General features: G+C 38.8%; 2 protein-coding genes, 1 long non-coding RNA gene and 1 pseudogene across 14 annotated transcripts; 2 read left to right on the top strand and 2 right to left on the bottom strand.

Moving 5' to 3' along the window:
• The first annotated feature begins 6,725 nt into the window (after window positions 1-6,725).
• On the top strand, window positions 6,726-8,003 carry LOC139191748 (putative F-box protein At1g65770). The gene has a single exon (XM_070812757.1). The coding sequence runs from the start codon at window positions 6,726-6,728 to the stop codon at window positions 8,001-8,003; it is 1,278 nt and encodes a 425-aa protein (XP_070668858.1).
• Window positions 8,004-8,661: 658 nt separating this feature from the next.
• LOC103401032 (uncharacterized) lies at window positions 8,662-15,877 on the top strand. 11 transcript variants are annotated; one of them, XR_011575849.1, is made up of 14 exons: window positions 8,662-8,997; window positions 9,089-9,520; window positions 9,647-9,721; window positions 9,907-10,044; window positions 10,186-10,235; window positions 10,414-10,434; window positions 10,526-10,599; window positions 11,082-11,147; window positions 11,451-11,547; window positions 12,361-12,415; window positions 12,505-12,561; window positions 12,827-13,043; window positions 15,305-15,386; window positions 15,486-15,877. It is a non-coding gene; the product is annotated as an uncharacterized lncRNA (long non-coding RNA). The 11 variants fall into 11 exon arrangements; XR_003769640.2 differs by lacking the exon at window positions 10,414-10,434 and adding an exon at window positions 14,499-14,564 and having other exon boundaries at window positions 12,358-12,415; XR_003769645.2 differs by lacking the exon at window positions 10,414-10,434 and adding an exon at window positions 14,499-14,564.
• Window positions 15,829-17,255, bottom strand: LOC103401031 (uncharacterized). The gene is made up of 3 exons (XM_008339735.4): window positions 16,937-17,255; window positions 16,342-16,606; window positions 15,829-16,249 (listed from the first exon to the last, which is right to left on the bottom strand). The coding sequence occupies exons 1-3, from the start codon at window positions 17,058-17,060 to the stop codon at window positions 16,030-16,032; spliced, it is 609 nt and encodes a 202-aa protein (XP_008337957.1). The 5' UTR covers window positions 17,061-17,255; the 3' UTR covers window positions 15,829-16,029.
• A 1,990-nt stretch (window positions 17,256-19,245) lies between these two features.
• LOC139192059 (thiol-disulfide oxidoreductase LTO1-like) lies at window positions 19,246-23,381 on the bottom strand (annotated as a pseudogene). Its single transcript, XR_011575852.1, has 6 exons — window positions 22,953-23,381; window positions 22,557-22,801; window positions 22,338-22,471; window positions 19,968-20,106; window positions 19,616-19,753; window positions 19,246-19,474 (listed from the first exon to the last, which is right to left on the bottom strand). The product of XR_011575852.1 is annotated as a thiol-disulfide oxidoreductase LTO1-like (transcript).
• Between the last annotated feature and the right edge of the window lie 245 nt (window positions 23,382-23,626).

Consider the following 23,626-nt stretch of genomic DNA (forward strand, 5'->3'; position numbering starts at 1 on the left):
AGTTATGTGCGAGCCTGTGCAACTGTTTATTCTCATGCTTGAGCCCTCTAATCTCATGTTTGAGACTCATCACTTCAGCCACCAATGATTCAACTTGACGGGTTCGAGCAAATAGACGTTGGGCCATATTAGACACAGAACCTGCACACTGCACACTGAGAGCCAGAAAATCCTTAACAACCAACTTATCAGACCGTTTAGAAAGTAGTCTATTATCTTTGGGAGTGACAAGGTTCCTGGCCACCACTGCAGCGGTCATATCATTCTTCATCATCGAATCCCCAACGGTAAGAGGACCAGTAGGGGATATAAAGATGGGCGCCCTATGTTGTCTGGAGAAGGCGGGACTGCCTTTTCACCAAGGTTCAAGTCAAAACGAAGGTCGGAGGGTCCAGACATTTTCAAAAGTGTTGAAGAAAGAAGGGGTCAGATAAATCAAGATCTTAGAAGTGCGAGAAGGGAGTTTCTACAAGCGAAAATTCAAGTGTTCTTTGAAACGAACTGTGTGCCTTTATAAAAATGAGCACTCGACGGGATTTCAGAGATCAAAGAGGCGAGCTCAGAATTCGAAAAGGTCAATTCAAAAAATCGAAGAGGTGCTAGCTTTCTCAAAAGCTGGGCTTGCTCAGAAACCACGGGTCAATCTTCCTTTCCAGACTTGTCCGCACTTGTCACATGCAACCTCTGCACTCGACGGAGCTCAGAAATTGAAAAGGCCAATTTAAAAATCGAAGAGGCAAGCTCAAAAGTCGGAGAGGCATCTTGCTTTTCCAAACGCGTCAGCACCCGTCACACGTAAACTTAGTTTTGCGGAAATCACGGGCAATTTGTCGAAGCGTCGATCCTAGATATCGAAGAAGTGCCAGTCTTTTTCAGCCTCGTCAACACCTGTCACGTGCACACTCAGCTTAGCGGAAATTATGGACAATTTGTCAAAGATTTCTGATGAAGAAGAAAGCACGTGAAGCCATACTGATCAATCACTTAAAGGTTGCCGACACGAGTGAAAGAATAGTACCTCTACAGGTACTAAAGAACTTCCTATAACTGTCCACCTTCACCCTTCATAGCAAGGCAGACATACATAACCTTTCTTCATCTCCGAGAATGCCTTCCCAAAGAAGCCTCTCGAGTCACTCAATGTTCCTTATTCCTTGGGGTACCTCTGCAAACAAATGACACTAAAGCAAAAGTATCTTTTATCACCAGGGTAGAAAGCAAGAGTATCTCATATCATGTTTTCTCCCTGTCATTTCCTTTGTCTTTGTTCTTACCTGCAAAGACAAGGATAAAGAAAGCAATATGTCGGAACCTCCACTCAAACTCAGGTAAGGAATTGACTACCTGGAACCTTTGCCTAGTTGTTTACCTGGCATTGTTCTCGAGTACCCGTCTTCAGCTGTTGATGTACTTCCAAAGAAGATGCCACATTTGCCTGGAGAACAGATAAGGCAAGTGAAAATGATACCTTGCAACATGTGGAGACAACATGCAGAAGAAATAAGCAGAGAAGAATGCAGCATGCACAGTTAACTCAGCAGAAGGAGTCTGAGTTGAGGAACTCAAGAAGCTGCCACATTTGCCTGGAGAACAAATAAGGAAATGCAGCATGCACAATTAACTCAGCAGAAGGAGTCCAAGTTGAAAAAAAATTAGAGAGAAGAAGGGGTCTGAGTTGAATCGAAGAGCTCGAGAAGCTTCAACAACATATTGACAGCACCATTGCCGAAGAACAAAGCCTCGCTATGCAACGTTGTTAAATCGCCACCACTTCTTCGAAAGCAAGAGTATTTCATATCATGCTTTCTCCCTGTCCTTTTCTTTGTCCTTGTTCTTACCTACGGGACAAGGAGAAAGAAAGCAATCAGCCAGCACTTAGTGTCAATCTTCCGATCTGGAACCGACTGCTTGGAACCCTTCCATGATTGCTTACCTAGCACTGCTCTCGAGTACTCGTCTTCCACTGCTGTTGTACTTCCAAAGAAGCTGCCATATCTACCTGGAGAACAGATAAGGCAAGTGAAAATGATACCTTGCAACATGTGGAGACAACGTGCAGAAGAAACAAGCAGAGAAGAATGCAGCCTGCACAGTCAACTCAGTAGAAGGAGTCTGAGCTGAGGAACTCGAGACGATGCCACATTCTGCCAGAAGAATAGATAAGGCAAAGGAAAATGATACATTGAAGCATGTGGAGACAAGCACAACAAAGCACGTGTCGATTCATCCACTACTTCTTCAAAATTAAAAGTATCTCATATCATCAGGGTTGCAATCACTCTGGATGGATGACTCGTTTTGACCCTCAAATTCTTGGGTCGACTCGCTAGGCGTTGTGGGCTGCACGTGCCAATTCACCACCCTTGAATCAAATCCTTAAAGATCAAGTCACCAACTGGAAGAAGAGTCCATCAATCTTGAAGATCATACTGTTGACCAAACTGCTCAGGTGTGAATTAGAAAGATTGAACAAAGCAACAAGTCGTCACCTTCACCTCGTGCCTGTTTGCCATGTGTTCGAGTCAACCTTCAAGAATCAAGCCTCAACGGCCCTTGAAGAAGCTTCCTGCCAAATTCAAGATCAAGCCTCGACGACCCTTGAGGAAATCACAAGTCCGATTCAAGATCAAGCGTCCACCACCCTTGAATCAAATCCAGTTCAAGAATAAGCTGTGGAAAGTTAACAATTGGAGGAATCCAGAAAATACTCCAACCCAGTTCAAGATCAAAGCTGTGGAAAGTCAACAAGCGCAAAAACAAATACGTGCCAATTCATCCACTACCAAAGCCAAAGATCATCTACCACATGAAGCTCCATTTCAACCTTCAAGATCAAGCCTCAACGACCCTTGAAGAAATTTCAAACAAAGTTCAAGAACAAGCCTCAACGGCCCTTGAAGAAACTTTCAGCCCAATTCAAGATCAAGCCTCAACGGCCCTTGAAGAAATCTCCAGCCCAATTCAAGATCAAGCCTCGATGGCCCTTGGATCGACATCTACATTAAGGGACTTCAAAACGCATCTTCTACACGTGACAAGCACATGTATATGGCGTGCCTTGAAGTGGGGGCATTTGTAGACATCGAAATTTCAGTGAAATAAATGTTGATCAATAATTAAAATTTCAACGTTCACGTGTCACATAAATTTTACACATAACAGGTGACTCGATGAAAAATCGAGAATCATCAGAAAAGTCATCAAACAGGACACGTGTCAACACCTGGCAGAAACGATTTATTTCATTTAAATAATATATTCAAAATTAGGCTTTGGAAAATTCTATAAAAAGAAGCCATTTCATTCATTTTAGGGGGGAATTCAGAACAAAGGGAATTGATAATCAATTCATAATCCATTCACCTCACACCAAAACCTTGAAGCTTTGAAACTTCAAAGCTCCCAAGCAAATCCCGAAGGATCAAGAAAGCTCTCTTCGTTCTTCGTCAACCCAACCTTCAAGATCAAGCCCCAACGACCCTTTGAAGGAACTTCCACCAATTCAAGATCAAGCCCCGACGGCCCTTGAAGAAAGCGTTTATCGTTCATCATTCATCATTCGTTCATCCTAAGATCAAGCCCCAACTGCTCTTTGGATCAACAACATCAACAAATCCACACATCCAACCGTTCTTCAAGATAAAGCCCAAAAGCCCTTGAAGATCCATTCGTCAACTGTTCATCAAGATCAATCCCCAAAGGCCCTTGAAGATCCGTTCATCAACAGTTCTTCAAGATCAAGCCCAAAAGCCCTTAAAGATCCATCCATCAACTGTTCATCAAGATCAAGCCCCAAAGGCCCTTGAAGATCCGTTCATCAACAGTTCTTCAAGATCAAGCCTAAAAGCCCTTGAAGATCCATCCATCAACTGTTCATCAAGATCAAGCCTCAAAAGCCCCTTGAAGATCCGTTCATCAACAGTTCTTCAAGATCAAGCCCAAAAGCCCTTGAAGATCCATCCATCAACTGTTCATTAAGATCAAGCCTCAAAAGCCCCTTGAAGATCCGTTCATCAATAGTTCTTCAAGAACAAGCCCAAAACCCCTTGAAGATCCGTTCATCCATTAACATTTCAAGATCAAGCCCAAAAGGGCCCTTGAAGAAACTTCCAACCGTTCATCCAAGATCAAGCCTCAACGGCCCTTGGTTCAGCATCACAAACCACAAATCAACACCTTACAGAGATCAAATCAGAGGATCAAGTTATAAAGAGATTGTAACCCCTAAATCATTAATATAAATATTATTTTGTACATGTTTGTTCTTGTCTCGTTCGTTTCAGGAATTTCCGTGTTTACATATTCAGTCACGGACTTAAAGTCCTAGAAGCGAAGATGTTGCCAGTCGTGTCTTGCTTCAGGCAATGAGATGTCTTTCTGGTGATCGAAACGGTCGGCCAAAGCAAGCTAGAGGGTGCGTGGGTCCTCCTCAGCGAAATATTCAGTCTACAGTGCATCATGGATATGCCTTCGAATGAAAATCATTGTAGTAGCCTTCTGAGCTTCGTCAACAGGTTTGTTGGCGATAGGTGTCTTGATGGTGGCTCTAATGCCCTTTGCAGTTAGATGGAGCTTCACATCTTGAACCTACTTCAGATAGTTTCTTCCAGAGACTTCTAGAGCGGAGAAATCAAGCTTGTTCAAGTTCAACATGTCCCTAAAACGGAGGGGGAAAAACGTGATTAGTCATATGGAAGCCATAGACATATATCGTAGAACATACAAGTTCTATAGACATTTATTGGTTTAATTTATACAACTACAGGTTTCATGTGGTATGTTTTGAATGAAAACTTCAAGTTTCAAAGGCATTAAATTTGAAACTACATGTTCAATTTAGTTTTATGAACAATTAGTTCATAATGAGAGGTTCCTGCAAGAAGAATGCAATATACAAATTTGAATATACTGGATTTGAGGTTCTTCAAGAACTTAAGTGTGAGAGCTTCGTTACTACGAAAGTATGTTACAGTTCAAAGTATAAAAATAAATTATTTAATCGTTAATGTCCAAAAGTGATCTTCAGGTCAATAATTTTGGATTCATTATCAGACTAATAGACTGCAGAACACTTTTAATTAATTCAATAAATTGGGTCATACGGGGTAGATTGTAGAAGCTAAATAATATTAAAATAATATTATCGGGTTGAAAATATGGCATAGCCCAAAGAAGAGCTAGGTGCCGTGAGCAAAAGGGCTAGGGTTGGCTACTAAAAACAGCCCTTAGGGTAGCTGCAGGCCATGGGTCCAGGGGGTAAGCCCAAAGGCTTACGGGAGTTGAAGAAAAACCCCAGCCATAGCTGGGTTTCATGTCTGGGCCGATGGGGCACGGTTCAGGTCCAGCGAAAGCTGGCTTGTGGGTTTGGGTGTGTGAGGGCTAAGCCTAGCCTTGTGGGCTAGTTGGTGTGGGTCATGGGAAAAATCCCAGCCAACTGGATTGGATTGGATGGCTGTAGGCCGGGGCAACACAAGGCCCAACAAGCACATGAGTTTGCTGGCGGGCGGGCCAAGACAGCATGATTGGGCTCGGGCCTTCAGGCTTTGTCGAGGTTGATTCCAGGTCGAGGTCTAGTTGTTGCTTGCACAGTGATGGTGTGGTGGTGCATCGCACCATGTCCAATTCCCCCTTTGTTTTCGAAATCCCTTAGGGTTTAGGAAACCCTAAATTTGCTTCTAATTTAATTTTATATATTGACTCACATATTCCACATAACAATTTAATTGTGCGATGCATGAAACATATATATATATATATATATATATATATATATCGTAAGGAAAAATATAAACAGGGAGGGGTTCATCCATCATGGGGAATATTTTCATGCTTCGTGAATGTTTCAAATATCTTCTTTTATTTTAAGCATACCTGATTAGCAAAAAACGAATATAAGCCTTTGAATTTGGTGGATGATAGCCTCTTCCTTCGATGCGTCAATTCCTCAGCTTCTGGCAAGTGCGTGCTGATAACGTGTTGTATGCCTATTTGATTGAATGATCTAGGGTTGAGAGAGAGAGAGAGAGGGGGCCGGCCATAATTAGAGAGAAGAGAGTGATTTAATTGTGAGATGTGTTTGATTCACCTCATTGTGCCTTTATTTATAACAGTAGGATAGGTAAAAACATATACCTTTAGGATTACAACATTTAATAGGTAATCAACTCCTAATAGGAATATAAGATACATTATCATATTTACTAAGATTTTCACAATCACATTCATATTCTAAATATGACTCTAACATAATCAACTATTTAAAGGAGTGAAAATAAAATAACAATAATAAAGTAAAAATTAAATAAATCTGACAAACTCACCTAATCATTGTTATATAGGTTGATCCTCCATTCGCCCAAGTCAATCAAGATGGAGACGAAGGAGTGGTCGGATCTTCCAAAGTAGCTATGGTCGGCAATCAGTAACATAATTAACTATTTAAAAAGTGAAAATAAAATAACAATAATAAAGTAAAAATTAAATAAATCTGACAAACTCACCCAATCATTGTTAAATAGGTCATTCGTCCAAGTCAATCAAGATGGAGACGAAGAAGGAGTGGTTGGATCTTCCAAATGAGTTATGGTCGGCAATCGATAACATAATCAAGTATTTAAAGGAGTGAAAATAAATTAACAATAATAAAGTAAAAATTAAATAAATCTGACAAACTCACCCAATCATTGTTAAATAGGTTGATCCTCCATTCGCCCACGTCAATCAAGATGGAGACGCAGTGGTCGGATCTTCCAAAGGAGCTATGGTCGGCAATCGGAAATCGCCTCGACAACCGCCTCGACGTTCTCCGATTTCGCAGCGTCTGCAATACATGGCGCTCCTCCGTCTCCCCTTTTCAACAACCCGTTACCCTTCCTCTGCCCCTCAGCTTCTCTTCCCCTCCAGCCGCCGAGGATGGCGGAGCTCTGCAGACTCAACCCAAAGCCCTACTCCTTCAAATCAAAGTCTATCGGATGGAATCGCTTGTCGGCGAAAAACCCAATTCGTCAAAACCCTGGGTGGTGAAGTTTGAGGAGTCGAGTTCCGGGAACCTGCGATTGCTGCATCCAATCAGTAATAAGCCACTCAGGTTTTCGCCTGCATCTAACTCTTTAAAGGAATTCAATTTGTTGGACTTTAAGATGGTCGAATTGCGAAAATCGTACAGTCTGCAGTTCAGGAATAGTCTCAATGTTGTTACGGCTTGTGTGAACAAAGTGGTAGTCATGGATGCAAAGAAGTTGAATGATTGTGGTATTTTTATGATTTGCAATGGCGGAAAGTTGGGTTTCTTGAGATTCGGGGATGAGAAATGGACCCATGTGGATGAACAAAACTCACATTATGATGATCTTATTGTGTATAAGGGTCAATGCTATGTTGTTGATAGATGGGGAACAGTTTCATGGGTCAATTCGGATTTGAATGTGATCCAATTTTCGCCTCCGTTATGTGGGTTTGGCGGGCGGAAGCATTTGGTTGAGTCCCTTGGCGATCTCTTCGTTGTTGATCGGTACCTTGACAAGTGTGAAATGGAAGGGTTACCAGAGCACAATGTTGAGAATGAAAATGTTAGTGTTTTTGGCCCTAATTTTCAAGCTCCTCCTCCTCCTTTCGCCGCTTCTGTTGACGGCAAGGCTGTTGATTTTAAAGTTTATAGGCTGGATCAAGAATGGGGTACGTGGGTTCAAATGAAAAACTTGGGAGATCAAGTGTTTATTTTGAGCAATGATGGGTCTTTCGCCGTCTCCACCAGAGACGTTGGTAGAGTGAAGGGAAATTGCATTTTATTCACTGATCAAAAGCTTCCTCATTTACACGGAATTGGGGGATCAAAAAGGCCTAACACTCGCGTGTTCATGCTAAAGGGTGACAGCATCATTCGGGACGGACATGCTTTGTCCGCCTTTAACAAAATGCTCCATCCACCATCCAGTTGGCTCCGCCCTGTTCTTGGTTTCCGTCGGCATCGGCTTGCTGACTGGGATAATGCTGACAGCGAGTGAAGACACACTTTCTGCATCTCTCGGAGGCGGAATATCCACTTTCTCATGAAGAGTGATTTGTAGAATCATCTGCTATGAACTAGTGTAAAATCATCAATCTAGTTTATCCGATGTTATTGTGGATGTATATATGCAGATTATGCAATCCGTTTCTTTGTTGAACTCAAATCTTTACATGTAATTGGTAATGTAATGCGTTTCTTGAATCAGATTCCCCTCCTCACCCACCCCTTTCCACTCTCTCTCGCTTGAACTCGTTGTCATCCTTAACACGCATTAGAAACCAAAAATTGGTGGAAGAGTTTCGATTGAAGACCGTAATTTTTGGAACTTATCATTTCTAGGTTTTTGTTCTTGAGTTAATAAGAGTCTTATTGTTGGATAAAACTGAATCGAAATGAAGAACACAAAACTTAAATTTCTTGAAACATACATAATTTCGCACACTCTCCTTCAACTTTGGTTTCTTTAATTTCGTGACTTCCTTTTGAAATCGTAGCACAAAGGTTGTAAACTACAAACATTCACGACAAAACTCCTTTTATTTTTATAAGATTTGTGTGATGATCGATGGACCAATTTGGTTTTAGTTGTTAATTTTTCAATTTTATTATAATTTAACAGACCAAAAATTTCAATTTTTGGATTTATATATTACTTTAGTCTAAAGAAGGCTTTTCAATTGCACTGTACCAATGAACAGTGTTTTGAACCACATTTCAGTTTATTTACAAGATTGCCACCGCCTCTTCAGTTTCAGATTGAAAATTTCGATTTATTTACGAAATAACCACCCTTCAGCGTGCACGTGTCGAGCAAAAGCAAACCCGACTTTGTTCCAGAGATCTCTTCGATGACAAACCCATTTTGCTCCAGAGCTCTTCAACGACAAAGTCGATTCGGCGCCTCATCGTCGCACACCTCGCCTTCCCCTCGCCGTCGCACACCTCACCTTACCTCGCCGCCGCAGTCCTTACCAGAACTCGAATCAATGGTAACGTGCCAACTGTATATATTTTTTGTCGATTTTTATCATTATTCTGGAAATTAGGGTTTGATCTAAATTTGGTGTGGCTGTGCTTCAGCCAAAACTCACGGATTAGGCTGAGATTGAGATATATGGGAGGATTTGTGGACGGATTTCAGGGAGAGAGGCCCACGAGAACGACAAAGACGGTCTCGCCTCCATCCTATCCTCCTTTCGCCGCCGTCTACCTTCCCTCGCCTATGTCGTCTTACTCCACCGTTTGCGTCAGGAAGGCTCGTGCGTGGTTTTTTGGGTGGGGATTTCAAATTTCAAGGGGGAGAGAGGTTGTGGTTCGTTTCGATCGGGCCGAGCCTCTATGATTCCATTGGATCGAGGTGATGGGGACAAGGCGAGAGGTTGAGGGAAGCCGGCTCTAAGACTCTGCATCTCTCACTTTCTCATCTCTCAAACCACTTCTCTCTCTCCCATCTCTCCCACTGTCTCCGTCTCTTGGTTTTCTCGCTCACTCTCTGTCCACTGAAATTTCAAGGTGATTTTCCAACCCTAAATTGATATATTCCATACCTTGATTTGATCTTAATTTATCTGAAATTGATCTGCATATGTGTAGTATAGATAAATTTATCTAATGTTATAGAATCCATGTCCTGTTCAGAAATTCTGAGATGGAAAAGGTTACGGAAAAATTGGAAGGTAGAAATTCCAATATGAGTTCTCCAGCCGATTTGAGGTGGGTAATACATACTTTTATGTTAAGTTGATTTGTTTTGGTTATTTGGGATGCTTAATTTCATCTGGAAACAACGATGACCATCCAAAAGTTTCAATTTTATACCCATTATTCAATACTAGCTCTATAATCATCATGTTTCCTCTGACTTTGTATGTGAATTCTGATATATAATCATATTTTAGAGTTTTCTATTGGGGAAACGTTAGGACCTGATTGTTCCACATCGAAAAAACAGCAGCAGTGGGTCCTATTTAAAATTAATCTAATTGAAGAGACTAAGGACTGGGCACCTTCTACAAGCCGCAGTACTACTATTTGAGGTTTATTTCATTTCCTCTCTGCTCTCTCAATCTTCATAACTTGCTTTTAGGTGCATTTTTTGTTTGGTTCTTATTTAAAATGAATCTAATTGAATATTTATAATCAAAAGAATTAATTTTTCTAATTGCCCAATTTTGCAGGTTTTGCATCATTGGAGCATCAGGCATATGTCATTGCTTTATCTAAGGAGGTAGTTGAAATGTACATACAATATCTTAGCTTTTTGTTTTCTTCTTCTTTGGCTGCTTAGAGATTATGGGTCACGAGCCTGGTTTTTAATAGTATAGCAAAAGTTTGCATCTTTTTGTAAGCTACGAATTCAACTTTTGGGTTCCTTGAACTCAGGATTTATATATGTAACATTTCAGGACTCATGTTGGTGTGAAATTGTAATTCCTTGCCCCTCATTACATGTTTTGACGGGGATTTCAGCTCATGGAACATTAAACTCCATAAATTTGAAAAAGTCTACTTTTACAGATGGTAAAATCTTGGATTGCCAATTGAGGATATAGCTGCAATTCAAATTCAGACTGCTTTCCTTGCACATGTTGGTATGTATGTGTGCACTAAAATCTTCAAAATATAAATTTCCAGTTTCATTCTCTCCTTCAAGAACATTATTAGAAGAAATTAAAGATTATTTTTTGTTCAGAGTATGAGTGCTATATGTGTTTCTTTCATTGCTAAAAAGTATGAGACATAATTCTGCAAAACTTAATTGATGACCGTATGAAAGCTATGAAAGAACTCTACGTATAATTCTTTGAATCTGGTTCAGTTTTGTCTTAGATATGCATACAATCATTATTTGTGAGATAATTAGTTGCAGGCTGGCTTTTAGCTGTTTGTTTGTTGATAAATTACAATTCTTAAGGAATTATATATGATTTGTGAAGTTTGAGGTCAACATCAATATCCATGGCCTGTCATGATCCCCCATTGTACCATATGGCCATAAATTTTGGCAAAATTATGATTCATTCAACTACTTCTTTTTGTCTTTGTTTGATCTTTGTTTCACTGTGTTTTGCAGCTCATGGAATACTCTTCCCAAACTTAATCAGTAAGCGAGTGAACGACATAAGTTTCTAAATTACAGGTTAGTTATACATTTTTTGAAAATCCTGTGCAGAGTAGTTGATAGATGTTATGTTATTTGAAAGTTCTTATTGTTGTGATTGTGTTGTGCTTGCTGTGATTTGCTTAGCTTAATTATAAATTAGGGGTGGTTGAAAAATTAGATATTTTATTCATGCATGTTTTTTCCTTTCTTCCCGGCATTCAATTTGTTGTCTGGGGTTTCAGTTTTATTCATCTTAGCATCATTCACTGTATGTAATCTGGTTTCATTCTTTAAATAGACTAACCATTTTTACCATTTTTACCATTTTTGTTTGTGCAGAGAGGAGATATCTCATTACAAGGAACTCAATCCAACAGAACTCAGTCCAAAAGAACATTTGCTACTCTTAAAAGCATTATGTGGACTCCAAGCTCAAGTCGGTCCCTAATTTTCATGTATTTTTTATTTCTTTATGTCTAGGTGGTTTGCATGGGTTTTAACCATGAAATCACCTAACTTTATGTTTGCAATTGTGTTGTTTCTGATTGTTGATACCAATTGGAACACTATTATTTAGGTTATTAGATTTTATGCTATAAGAGTATGTTAACGTATTCGTTTTAGTAACTACCATTTTGCTTTGATACATTGTAAACGTAATTTCTGTAACAAGAAAATAATCTTATTTCCCGTTTAATAAAACTGTTTAGTCATTGGAAAAACTGTTTGTTTAATGTGTTCAACATGTAATATTTTAATGTTGGAAACCATTGGCTATGAATCTTTCGAAAGAAATTAGCCCCATGAAGTAATAAAACAAGGTCATTTATGGAGGAATAAGATTGAATTGTTTGCTTTGCTCAAGCAATTCTGTTTAGAATCTAGATTAATGGATGTTATAGTGCATTTTGAAACCTAAGTAAGTTATGGATTCGTTTTCGTAGCGAATCTCAAATAATCATTATGCGGAAGAATGATCTCTTAGTTTCAATTTAAATATTTCTGGAAAGTTAGAGATCTGTTGAGCATGTTGGAAATTCAGAGTAGTAGCACTTTTGCATGCTACACACTACGACCTATAGTTCCTTTAATATTTTTGAACCAATGATATTACATTTGTTATATCTGTTTGGTTCCCTATTTCTATGGTTATAGATGTGATTAGTGTGCATTTGGTTTTGCTTGGTTGGGGTATAGGTTTAGTTGAAATAGTATTGGTTTTTATTAATGTTCTTTTCCCTTCCAGCAGTGCCCATTTCCACCCAAATTGAATCTCAAGTTCTTCTGCTTTCGAAGACGGCATGGTCGGCCAACCGTATATTTTCCATCACTTTTTTATTCAGAAATAATGTAAGCTGTTTGATTAATTGAATTTGTATTTTTGTTTTTGTAGATTTGACAAGATCATCAACAAGGAAATACCGAATAAGGTGGTTTTGAAGACGATAAGGTGCTCCTTATTGTGTTTCTTCTCAGTTTCAATTTCCTATTCATTTTTGAATTGAGCTTTACCAGTATTTACTTTTTTTTCCTTATGAAGTTTGGATTTTTGAGTAATGGGTTTTGTTAATAAATTTTAGGAATTAATTCTTAATCAATAATAAGTGAATTGAGAGTGGAGAGCTGGCATGGTTGGGATTAATTCTTAATCAATAATAGGTGAATTAATTCTTAATCAAACTAATCTCTAACCCATTCTTCATCTGTTGTACAAGGTCTTGAAGAAGCAGCTGACGCTGATTTATCCGAGAGACGAAGGCAAGCCTCTACTAAACAGCCCATATTGGCCGACGACAGAGATTTAGTATGCAAGGTCGGCAAGCTGGTGAGGTTTCCAAGGACGTCACCAATTTCGTGAAGTTGCTGGAGAACAAATCGGAAAAGTTCACTGCTTTCTTTGTGGAGAAGGAGTAGTACGTTAGTCGATGGAAGGTATTATTTCTTGATTTTCTTTAAAAAATTATCGAAGATTACAATTGAGATTCTAGAATTATGAGAATTTGTTTAGGAATTGAGAGATTGACTTGCTGCTTGCGAATTCAGAAAATTTATGGTTTTTTATATGAGAATTTTGGTTTAGGATATCGAAAGATTGTCTTTGATGTATGATATTGAATTTGGATGAAATTTATTAGATTTTGCCTTTTTTTTAGGCCGTTGTATGTATTAAGTTTGTAATTAGGAACTGTTTTGTATGATTTTCTGTATTCGTAATTGTTCAGCATAATAAAATATAGGGTTTTTTCTTTTTGCTGTGTTGATTTTCATGTACTCTGTATTCATAATTGTTTATTTTTTAAGGGAAATGTGGGATATGATAGAGATGTAAGCAATTTCAAATCTTCATCTATCCCATTTCCACTTTGTTCAATTCAATTTGATTTAGCGTTATTTTCGTTGCTTTTGAGGATACCAAATTAAAAGTGCCTTTTGATCTTTGTATATGTGCTAATTTGAATTGGATATGTTGAATTAGAGACGTGCTACTTTGAATTCGATAGGTTGAATTGAAGTGTGCTATATTGATATATGATGAACTGATGGTTACAGAACACACACGCACACTCACCCGTCATCACATACTCTGGGGCTGCAGAACCATAGGTTCCCATGACTCGCGTCGAAACATGAGTTTTATCACCCTCAGGACCATCTTTCGCAAGTTCGAAATCCGAAGGCTTGGCATTGTAATCCTAAAATAACTCATTCATTTAACACATGAAAATTATGCATTTTCATAATTAAAGTTTTAAATTGTCATCATTCTGTTCAAATGCACCATTTCCGTTTTGTTTCCCTTCTCTCATCTTGCAAGCACTCATGGTGTCCATTTCCTTTTAATTTCGGTTAATGCAGGTTTTGAAATTTGTGATGATCATTTTCATATTTCTATAAATTTTGAGAGAAAAAAGCATGTGAAAAAGACACCTAAAAGCAGCTAAGTAAACAGTTTAATCAAGAAACAATTCAGAAGTAGAACCAAATAAGCCACGGTCCAACTTTCGCACACCCTCTGGCGTAATTTAATATCAGAAACCGTCTCCTGAATTCAAGTTTGCCTAGAGCTTCTAATTGTCTGTGCCCATCATGTCTTTCTTGGTTTACAACCAAGGACCGATTAGTGAGAGCAATATCAGAAACCGTCTCCTGAATTCAAGTTTGCCTAGAGCTTCTAATTGTGTGCGCCCATCGTGTCTTTCTTGGTCTACAACCAAGGACTGATTAGTGAGAGCTTAAAAAATAGATAGTTGTCATAAACAAACAATTGATCATGATGATGTTTTTTGTAATTTGGGTTTATAGTGCTTCTAAATGCTGTTTTAATTGAGTTTTCTGTGTTTGGTCAATTTGTTGTTGCGGATGGGTGATACGTTTTTTTTCTTTCAGTTAAGAAACAGTGCCTTTCAGAGTTGTAATTTTTTGTTGGGGTTTTTTCAAGCTGCTGTGTTAAAGGTATATGATGTGTTTTTTTCTTTTCGCTTTATTCTTGCTGATTTGGGATGGTTTTTACATTGTATTTTTGTTATGAGTTTGTTGTCCCATTTTTGTGATGGACTTGGAATGAAATGGGATTGGGGGGTGATAAAAATTTCTAGCTAGCTAGGGAAAGGTCACAGTGTTCAGATTTTGCAGGTGGGATATTAGGGTGAGGGAAAAATGGGAAAGAGAGCATGGAAGACAAATTTAGGATTAGAGATAGGAAAACTAATCAAAAGATTATGACAGATGAAAGGGTTGTGTTAATTTGGATTTTTTTTTTTCGACTGATTTGGGATTTTTTATTTTTTATTTTTCTGTGATTGCCAAGTCAGCTTGAAAGAGAGCAATAACCAAATTATTCGAAGATAGGTTCTCTACATAATTAGGTTCATGCATGTACCTACTGCTACGGCACTCAAGTCATTTTCTTAATTTATGCGCATATATGATACGTAACCAACACATGTTTTCAAAGGATGTTAGTGTTCAAGCTCTGATGATATTTTATTCTATTCATTTTGATTTTGTTTTTCAGTTGTGGTTATAGGATTGTTTTGTTTTGTTTTTTTTCTTTTTTTTTTGCTTTTCTAAAATTCAACTGTTGTTCTCAATTTGGTTATTTGAACTGAGGCCAGTTAGGATGTGCCTTTGGAAAGTCTCACTGCTTTTAAAGTTGAATGGTGCTAACTGAATATAATGCGTTCATTCTTCAGTGTGTGTGAGCGTATGTGTATGCAGTATATGTGAGTGCATGCAGTGTGTGCAGTGTGTCACTTGGGCTGTTGGCTTTTTGAGGTATGTTCATTTATAAAGATTTTGTAACTGTATTGTTGAATTTTTAATGTATTCTTGGATTTTAAAGGGGCACCGTATTTATGGGTTGTACGATTCTAGGGAGATAAAAAGGGGATTGAGAGGTCATGCTAAGGAGAGTATATTACTTGCCACTGAGGAATATACTTCATATAATAGCAATGTGATGATGTGTGGCATGCTTTAACTAAATGATATTTTTGTGTAGTAAGAAAGCCATATAGTCACATTTTTGTTTTGTTTTGTTTTTTTTTTTTGGATTTGGTAACTGAAATTTTGTGTGAACTAATGTTTCTTTTGTTTCTTAGGGAAACATAACTTTTTTGGAAACCATCTCTTTCTAATCAAAGATGTTCAGTTTCTTCCCACTCATTGTACAATGTGTTTATATGTCAGCTCACTTGAATGTATATAAAAAAAACTGTTTGTTCATAATTGTGTTGAATTTATTCAACTTAAATGTGTTTTATTCATCCGATTACACCTCAAACAACATGTTCCCGCAGCAACGCGCGGGCATATTTTCTCGTATTATCTAAATACAACCACATATATCCTAATCAACCACTAAATTGTAAAAAAGCGAGAAGAACTAAAAAAATAACTTCTCAATTATTACGACTAGCTAAGAGATGCATCTCATGGAGTACGTCGACACAGGCGAATCAACCGCGGGCGCATCGTACACCCTCGGATGATCGCTCTCCAATCCGTAGTCCATCATCGGACGGTGCTCCAAGTCCTCATCATGATCGTACACGAAATCAGGCACCTCAATCTCGCTCCTCCTCACGTGCTCCCACAAATAATCGAGCCTGCTCACGTACCTCAGCTTTCCGTATACCCTGCGGCGCACCCCAAGCGCACGTTAGTACAAATGACAGGAAAAATGCTTGCATGCGCCTTTTCCGTTCAAGTAAATCAATCAATTATTTACCCGTCGGTGAAAAAGAAGCGGCCGAAGGTGGCGAAAAAGAGGCGGGCCTGGAGGCCGGGGTGGAGGAAATACACGGCTTCGAGATTCCGGCGGACGCCGATCGGGATGGCGTCGTAGATTGATCGGACGGCTGAGATTCCGGGGAAGTTCTCGCACCTTTGAGCTCCAGTGTGCACGTACAGCACAGCGAACGGCTTTTTCTCGATCTCTGGGAATATTCTCTCCTCCAAATACTTCCGCAGAGCATCAACGCTCACAATTCGAGCTAAATAATACAAAAAATAAAAAAATAAAAATCAGATAAAAACTAAAATAAATTGAGGATAAATTGTTGATCACGAAGAATGATTAAGAATCTGTTTGGGAATAATCTTTTGAAGTGCTAAAAGCGCTTTGAAATTGACAGAAAACGTTATAGGTCACAAAAGCACTTTCTGGAGAAGCACTGGCTTCTTCAGAAAGCACTTCCAGGATCGCTTGAACTTTTGATAAAAAAAAAAGTCAAAAGTATTTTTAATAAAATCAATTCTAGCACAAGCGCTCTGAAAGAGAAGTGCTTTCTACAAAAAGCAATCTCAGAAGATCCCTAAAATACCTGGAAAGAATTTGCCGATGATGCGAAGGACGGTGCGGCCGCGTTTGTCACGTCCCCTGATCCTGAAGATGTCGAGCTTCTCGATGAGTTCCTGCTGCTCGGAATCGGAGATTTGAGTATGCATTTCTATCTGTTTACTTTGGATGGCGAGAAAGTGAGGGGAATTGTGATAGAATTTTGAAGCGGGAAGGGAGGATGAGGGGGTCAATGGCGTTGGATGAGAGAGAATTATGTAGCCGACGACAAGCGGTATTATTTCGTGACTGGCTCAGGACTTAAGGGGGCCAATGGAATATTCGGACGGATCTTCCGTTATTGGAGGTATTTGGGTGTCTGATTGCTGAGTTGGCGTTCTGTTGATTAAATTAGGGTTTGGATAGGATGATGGGCAGTTTTAGTGGAGGGTGGGTCCAAAGATAGAAAGAGGTGAGGAGAAAATGTCCTTCGAAGGGTTGAACTAGTAAGAGTGTTTATGGCATGGGCATGTGTTCAAGGCTTAATCTACTTGGCTAATTAAAGAAAACAAATGCTAATTGGGCAATTGGGATTGTGATATGGCATGCGTGGAGGTGAATTTTAATGGTTGATGCATATGAGGCTTGTAATCATTAATAATCAAATAAAACAAAATTTAATTTGGTGCTACGCGATGTTAATGTTGGACACTTTTAGGCCCATCCGAAGGTGCCAGCCTAAAAAGAAACCACGAAGAGCCCAAGGCAAAGTGAAAGACCATGGGAGATCAAGAAGCCCAAGGTCCAAAGGACTTGGAATGGAACACGTCCGAGTGCTGAAGGGCTTGTCGAATAGTGATTAACCGACCGACCAGGGTATACGAAAGGCTTGTCGACCGCTGAGAGCACGTGGGTAGACTAACAGCTTTATGACATAAATCTCTAAGGGAAGGTCTACTCAAACACCAATCAAGCCACTTAGCGACCCAAATTCAACTGCAGGGACCTAGGATTGAAACAAAAAGTGAGTCGCAATGCGCTTGGAGAGGTTGAGTTCGACAATCGAGGTAGATCAGAGGCTCAATTCGCTTTACAATGTGAATGTGTGTTATCTTAACTGGACACCCATCACTTCGCCGCCAAATGTCTAGATGGCAGATGACAAGATGTTAGTAAGCTAGTCTATGTAGGCAGCGCATTGAATGCCAAGTAGGAAGGACCCAAGGCTGAGGGGTTCACTAATGGCCTATATAAAGGGGTAAAAACCTCCAACAAGGGGGTTAGACCAAAAAGGAGAGAGAGAATTGATGTATTAGTTGAGTGTTGTTTTTTAGTCTTGCAGTTAATAGAATTTGTGCAATGCAGTGGATGTAATCCAATTTTTAGAGGTGAACCACTTGCATCTATGTGTCCATTTCATTACAATCCACATCCCAAGCCCACCAAAGCTTTAGTATGTAGTTTGTTAACTTGCAAATTTTGAGCGTTAACACGCGAATAAGACACATACAAGTAATTATTGATGCATGCGAGACATTTCAACATTAATAATCATTATGAAAGAATGCTTAATTGGCAATTTGAGTAGCATTAACGTCAATATGACAAGCAACAGACTAGTCGTTGATGCATCTAACAGTCAAGATCAATTTACACGTGTAAAAGTGACCATAACATTTGTTTAGTAACTCAAAATTTTTTTTACAGAGGTTTGGTAGCTTCCGAAGCATACATGATCTCATCCAATGGGATTTCTCTCTTTCTATTCATTCATTGACTGATAAAAGTTAAAAGTTAACTCAACATTTTGGAAAGAAGCAAGATTCTCTCACCTCTTAATTTCTTCCTCCTTCTATCCCTTCTTATTTAAACAGTTAAGATTAAACCACGTCAATATCTTATATTAATTTTTTTTTTTTTTTTGTATAAAGGTAAAGAAAAAAAGGAAAGTACAAGGGAGGGAGGAAAGGAGAGAGGATTAGGAAGGAAGAGAACCTAATTTTTTTTAGAAAGTCCATGCCATAGCTCTTTGTCCGATTAGGTTTAGCTTTTAGCTGGTAGTGTTGTACTGCCCTACATGTGTTGTTGTGATCCTATCGTTCGTATTAAACTGGGCTTGATTTTATGGCCCATTTTCAATACCAAGCCCACTTTCAAATTAGGCGGCCCAAAGATGGCATGTCTCATCTAACCCTACCCTGTTATTGTCGAGAATTTCTGCTCTGCCACCCGGTGTATACACTCGGTGTGACACAAGATCTTTCCGTCCTTTGGGGGGAGTTTCGGTAGCATATAGAACGGTAGGAGACAGCTAATTTTGGGGAAGAATATATTAGAAGAGTTGAAACTTGCAAATTAGAAAAAACCAGCTTCTTTGGTCTACTTAATCATAATCAATACAGGCAACAATTGTACAAGATATATACGATCGGGGTATGTAAATAATACCAGAATTTTTCTATCATCTTTACGTGTGATGCCACGCAAAACGCCATGGCTGAATCTACGGAGGCTGACTGAATTCTTTCAAATCAAACCCAGATTCCTGCGCAAGCTCCGTCAACTCTTTTTCTCCACTCAAAACCTGTAAGAAGCGCCAAACTTTATGAGAACCAAGTAAATCTTCATAGATGGGATGAGTATTGCAATTACAGCACGGTTCGCATGACAGTTTATATTTGAGGATGACCGAAAGTATGGAGTGATCTATGATGGTATTTCTCACCTGCCCATTAATCACCCATGTAGGAAAACCTTCAATTTCGACATCAAAGCATTCCTTTTGCATTATAGTTCCTTTCCTAAATCCACCAGGGAAGCACTCTACATAATTCAACAGCTTCGCTGCCTCACTTCCAAACATCTACACGATGCACAAAGCAAACAGGATACATTAAAAGTCCTAACACATAGAAGATAACGCTTTATTTTTCAAAATGTTTATCATGAAGTATGGAATGATTATTATGGATAACATTATTCTTCCGAAGAACCTTGGGAGAAATCTGAAAGAGATGATAGAAAGAAAAGCTTCATGAGTGAATCAAATTTAATTAGGAACTTTAAGATCTAAGTACCTGTTTTTGTTCAACACAGTGTGAACACCAGAAAGCCCCATACATTTTGGCACCGATAGCACTCAGATGCTTTGCAAGAGATAGAGCAAAAGGACTTGATGGTGTTGTTATCTCAGTTGAAAAGTATGGAAGATCGATGATATGAGTAGATTTTATATTATATATTTTACCCTAATCTTAGTATATTTTGGTTAATATTTTGGAAGAATTTTGATACTTTGAATTGTATTTTCAATATAGGACTTTTGACTTCCTCTGAAGCAAAACAGGACTAAATGGACGAATTTTGAAGTAATTCCAGTTGGAGGACGTTCGTGAGTCACTTAGCTTGATCGTATCAAAATTTGGGATTTTTCCACCAAGCGGTTATTTTCTGGCGATAAAATAAAGGAGCGATATGCGGTGCTGGAAAATGACGTTTCTGGGATTAAATTGTGTTTTTGGAGCCCAAGATGATCTCGGATGGGTTCGTGGCCTTCTGGAGAAGTGTTCAAAATATTCCAAACATTAAATCCAGCAATATTGGGCCAGTTTTGGAGCAGCTTATGGGTCCAAAACGTGACTGTTCAGATTTTAGACGAATTTTACCATTTAATTTAGGATTATGTTTCCTATTTTATTTAATTATTATTTTTAGTTTCCTAGTGGGAATAAAGGACCTGTTTTTAGGGTTTGTGTTGGGGGGGGGGGGGGAGGGGGGCTTAGCAAATATATTGCTTGGTCGTCTATAGTTTTTTTTTTGGACCCTTCCTTTTATGCAACTTTGGAGACAGAGAGAATTTTTAGGATTTTGGAGATTTTCTACTTGAAGGTGTTTTCAATCATTTTCTTAATAATATTTTCTATGATTTCAATTATGAATATGCGTAACTAATTCATTTTGCTAGGGCGAAACCTTGAGCCTTAGTATGAATATGTGATTTTTATTTAATTGCTTATGATTGATTGCATTCATACTTTGAATTGTTAATTACCGAGATAAAAACTATCTAATTGTCTTAATGGCTGATCATCATTAGGATCTTTAAAAAAGTAATTTGATGCAATTTTGGTCGGAAGGTTCCCTGAAATTGACGCTGGCTTCTTATGATTAATAATTGTAATTTCACTTAGGATGACACCACGTCTTAAGAGTTGCATGGTTTTTCAAAGGGTTTTCATAAAGCATAATGAGTCTTTCATGTTCAGATTTGATCCAAACGTCCGAACGGGTTGCAAGTTTGATATACGTTCTATGTTGGAGGTTCCAAGTAGAATATAAATTAGGAAAACCTAACCTTCAAAGTGGCATGTGTAGATCATAAGTAATTGGTAAAAGTTCATAGGATTGCTAGGTGATAGTGGAACCCTAGTGCTTTCTTAATTTGATTTCTCCCAAAACTGTTTTCTTTTCCCTGTAGTTTTAATATGGCAGAGTGTCTTATTTTTATTAATTAAATTCGTTTTTAATTGAAGTAGGTTATAAAATCAATCATCTCAATTTCTACTTTACAATAATTAATTGGAATTTGGTTTGTTTCGAATTATTTAATAATTCCTGTGAAGAACGACCTTGCGAGATCCGTTTATACTACAACAACCTTGTGATTCTTGCAAGTATAATAGGAGTTTTTTAGCCCGTTCACATGTGTAGTAAAATCCCTATCAATCAATTTCAGACAGGCTGTTAACATAAAAAATGTAACAAGGAAATATATGAGGACAATAAGCACAGAAAACTGATAAAAAAGGTAACCAGCAGGCAGAATCTACCAAGAAGAAATTTGTGAGCATTCCAATTCGTTAAATATTGACTAGGCAATTCATATCGAGCAAAAAACTATGGGAAAGGCTTTGGGATTTAAAGATAAAGGTGATAAGGTCAATACACAGAAAACAGATATTAATTTCATCTACATAAATAGTCAAGTTGGCAACATCTTTAGACTCAACACAATAGACTACACAGTGAAAGAATGATCTATTCATATTTCATATCAATGACCATTGAATTCCCATTACGGTGAATTCCTTAAACAAAAAGTAACAAAGGTGAAGAAAATAGAATATAAAGGAAACCACAACTACTTTGATGCTGTGAGCATCAAACCTACCATACATTATTTATGATTTACTCTTTACTGTTATGAAAATCATAGTAACACTTAAGTTTATCCGTCTCCAATGTTTCCTACCACTCTGACTGCTGTTCATATTAACATGTATTTCTATTTCCTCCTCTATCAAATTAGTTAGACAGGCAGCCTCATAATACAAGAAGATTGAGCTTCAAAGCAGAATACAAGTTCCGTTAATCACCCATGAATGGCTTGCCAAACTAACACATCCATGAAACGAAAAGCAAAAGAATAAAAATATGAGTTAGGTTAATCACCTTGAGGGGGCACAGGTGGAAGAGCACTAAATGACCTGTTGAGAGTCACAACCACCAAGCTTGCTATACAAAACAGCAAACCCACTTCCTTCGGTACTTTTTCCAACCCAAAATCCTAAATTTCAATAAACCCAAATGCTAAATCACTGCCATTAACATCAAATCAAAGAGAACAGAAAAGAACAACATCCAAAAGCTCACCTTTAAAGTAATGAAAACAAGGTGAAAGAGAGCAAAGCGGATAACAAGCAATACGAGCAAGAAGCTCCTGAAAACTTTGTGCCAAGAATGTACAAAAAGCAAGCGCTAGCCGCTGCCATGGAAGTTGAAGTCCCAAGCAATACTAAGCGAGCGTTCGATTCATCAATTCCAAAAGGCAACTTCTTCGCAGTCAAAAGCTGCACACCCAGAGTAGCAACTAACCCATAAGCAACTATTCCGATAAGCGGAAGAGGAACACCTGGGAAAGCCAAAAGGGATTTTTATCAAACACCTTGCGTGCAATGCAATTCATTTCCAATCCACAAAAACCCAATCGAAATTTTCACTTTTTCTTGTTTTGGGTGATAAAAAATTTGAATTGGTTTCGGATATGGAGTTAAAGAGAGTACCAAAAACGACAGCGTAATCGCTGCTGAGGATGTCGCCGCAGCCGCCGCAGCCGCCGCCGCCGCCGGTGAGGCAGAATGCATTGGAATTTGTGAGCTTGAGATAAGTCAAGTACGTCGTCTCGAGAAACCCAACGCCTCCGAGCCCTGCGTAGAGTTTGTAGGTCAAGTCACTCGAAGAAGACGGAGTCAATGACGCCGTTTCGAATTCCGAGTCGTCGGCGTTTTGATTTGGTTCTGTAGACGAGCATGTTATGGGAAGAAGCAGAGATCTCTGACCCCAATTCAGAGATTTATGGAGGAGCGGGAATCTTCCGTGGGTCGACGGAGACCGGCGCAACGACGAGAACGGCGGAGATGTTGGGCTCGCGAACGCCAAAGTTGCCATTTCTGCTCTCACATTCCCCCTGAAAAATCAACAGAGATTCGCGGTGATTAATCTGGGCTGGATGGGCCCAAGTAACTTCTCTATGGCCCAACCCAAATTTCCCAACAGTCTATTTTGGCTGGTGATGAAACGGTTTTGGGGTTTACTGTTTATATTTATGGGAAGCCTTTAGTCCCAAATTAAAATATAAAAGAAAGAAATTAGTCCTTAGATCCACATCACATCAAATTTTAATGATTCAAACAGTTTATTTTTCAAAATCATGTTATTTTCATCATAGAAGAAGATT

This window comes from Malus domestica, chromosome 15 (genome assembly GCF_042453785.1).
Source record: "Malus domestica chromosome 15, GDT2T_hap1".
In the NCBI taxonomy this organism is placed as follows: Eukaryota; Viridiplantae; Streptophyta; class Magnoliopsida; order Rosales; family Rosaceae; genus Malus; species Malus domestica.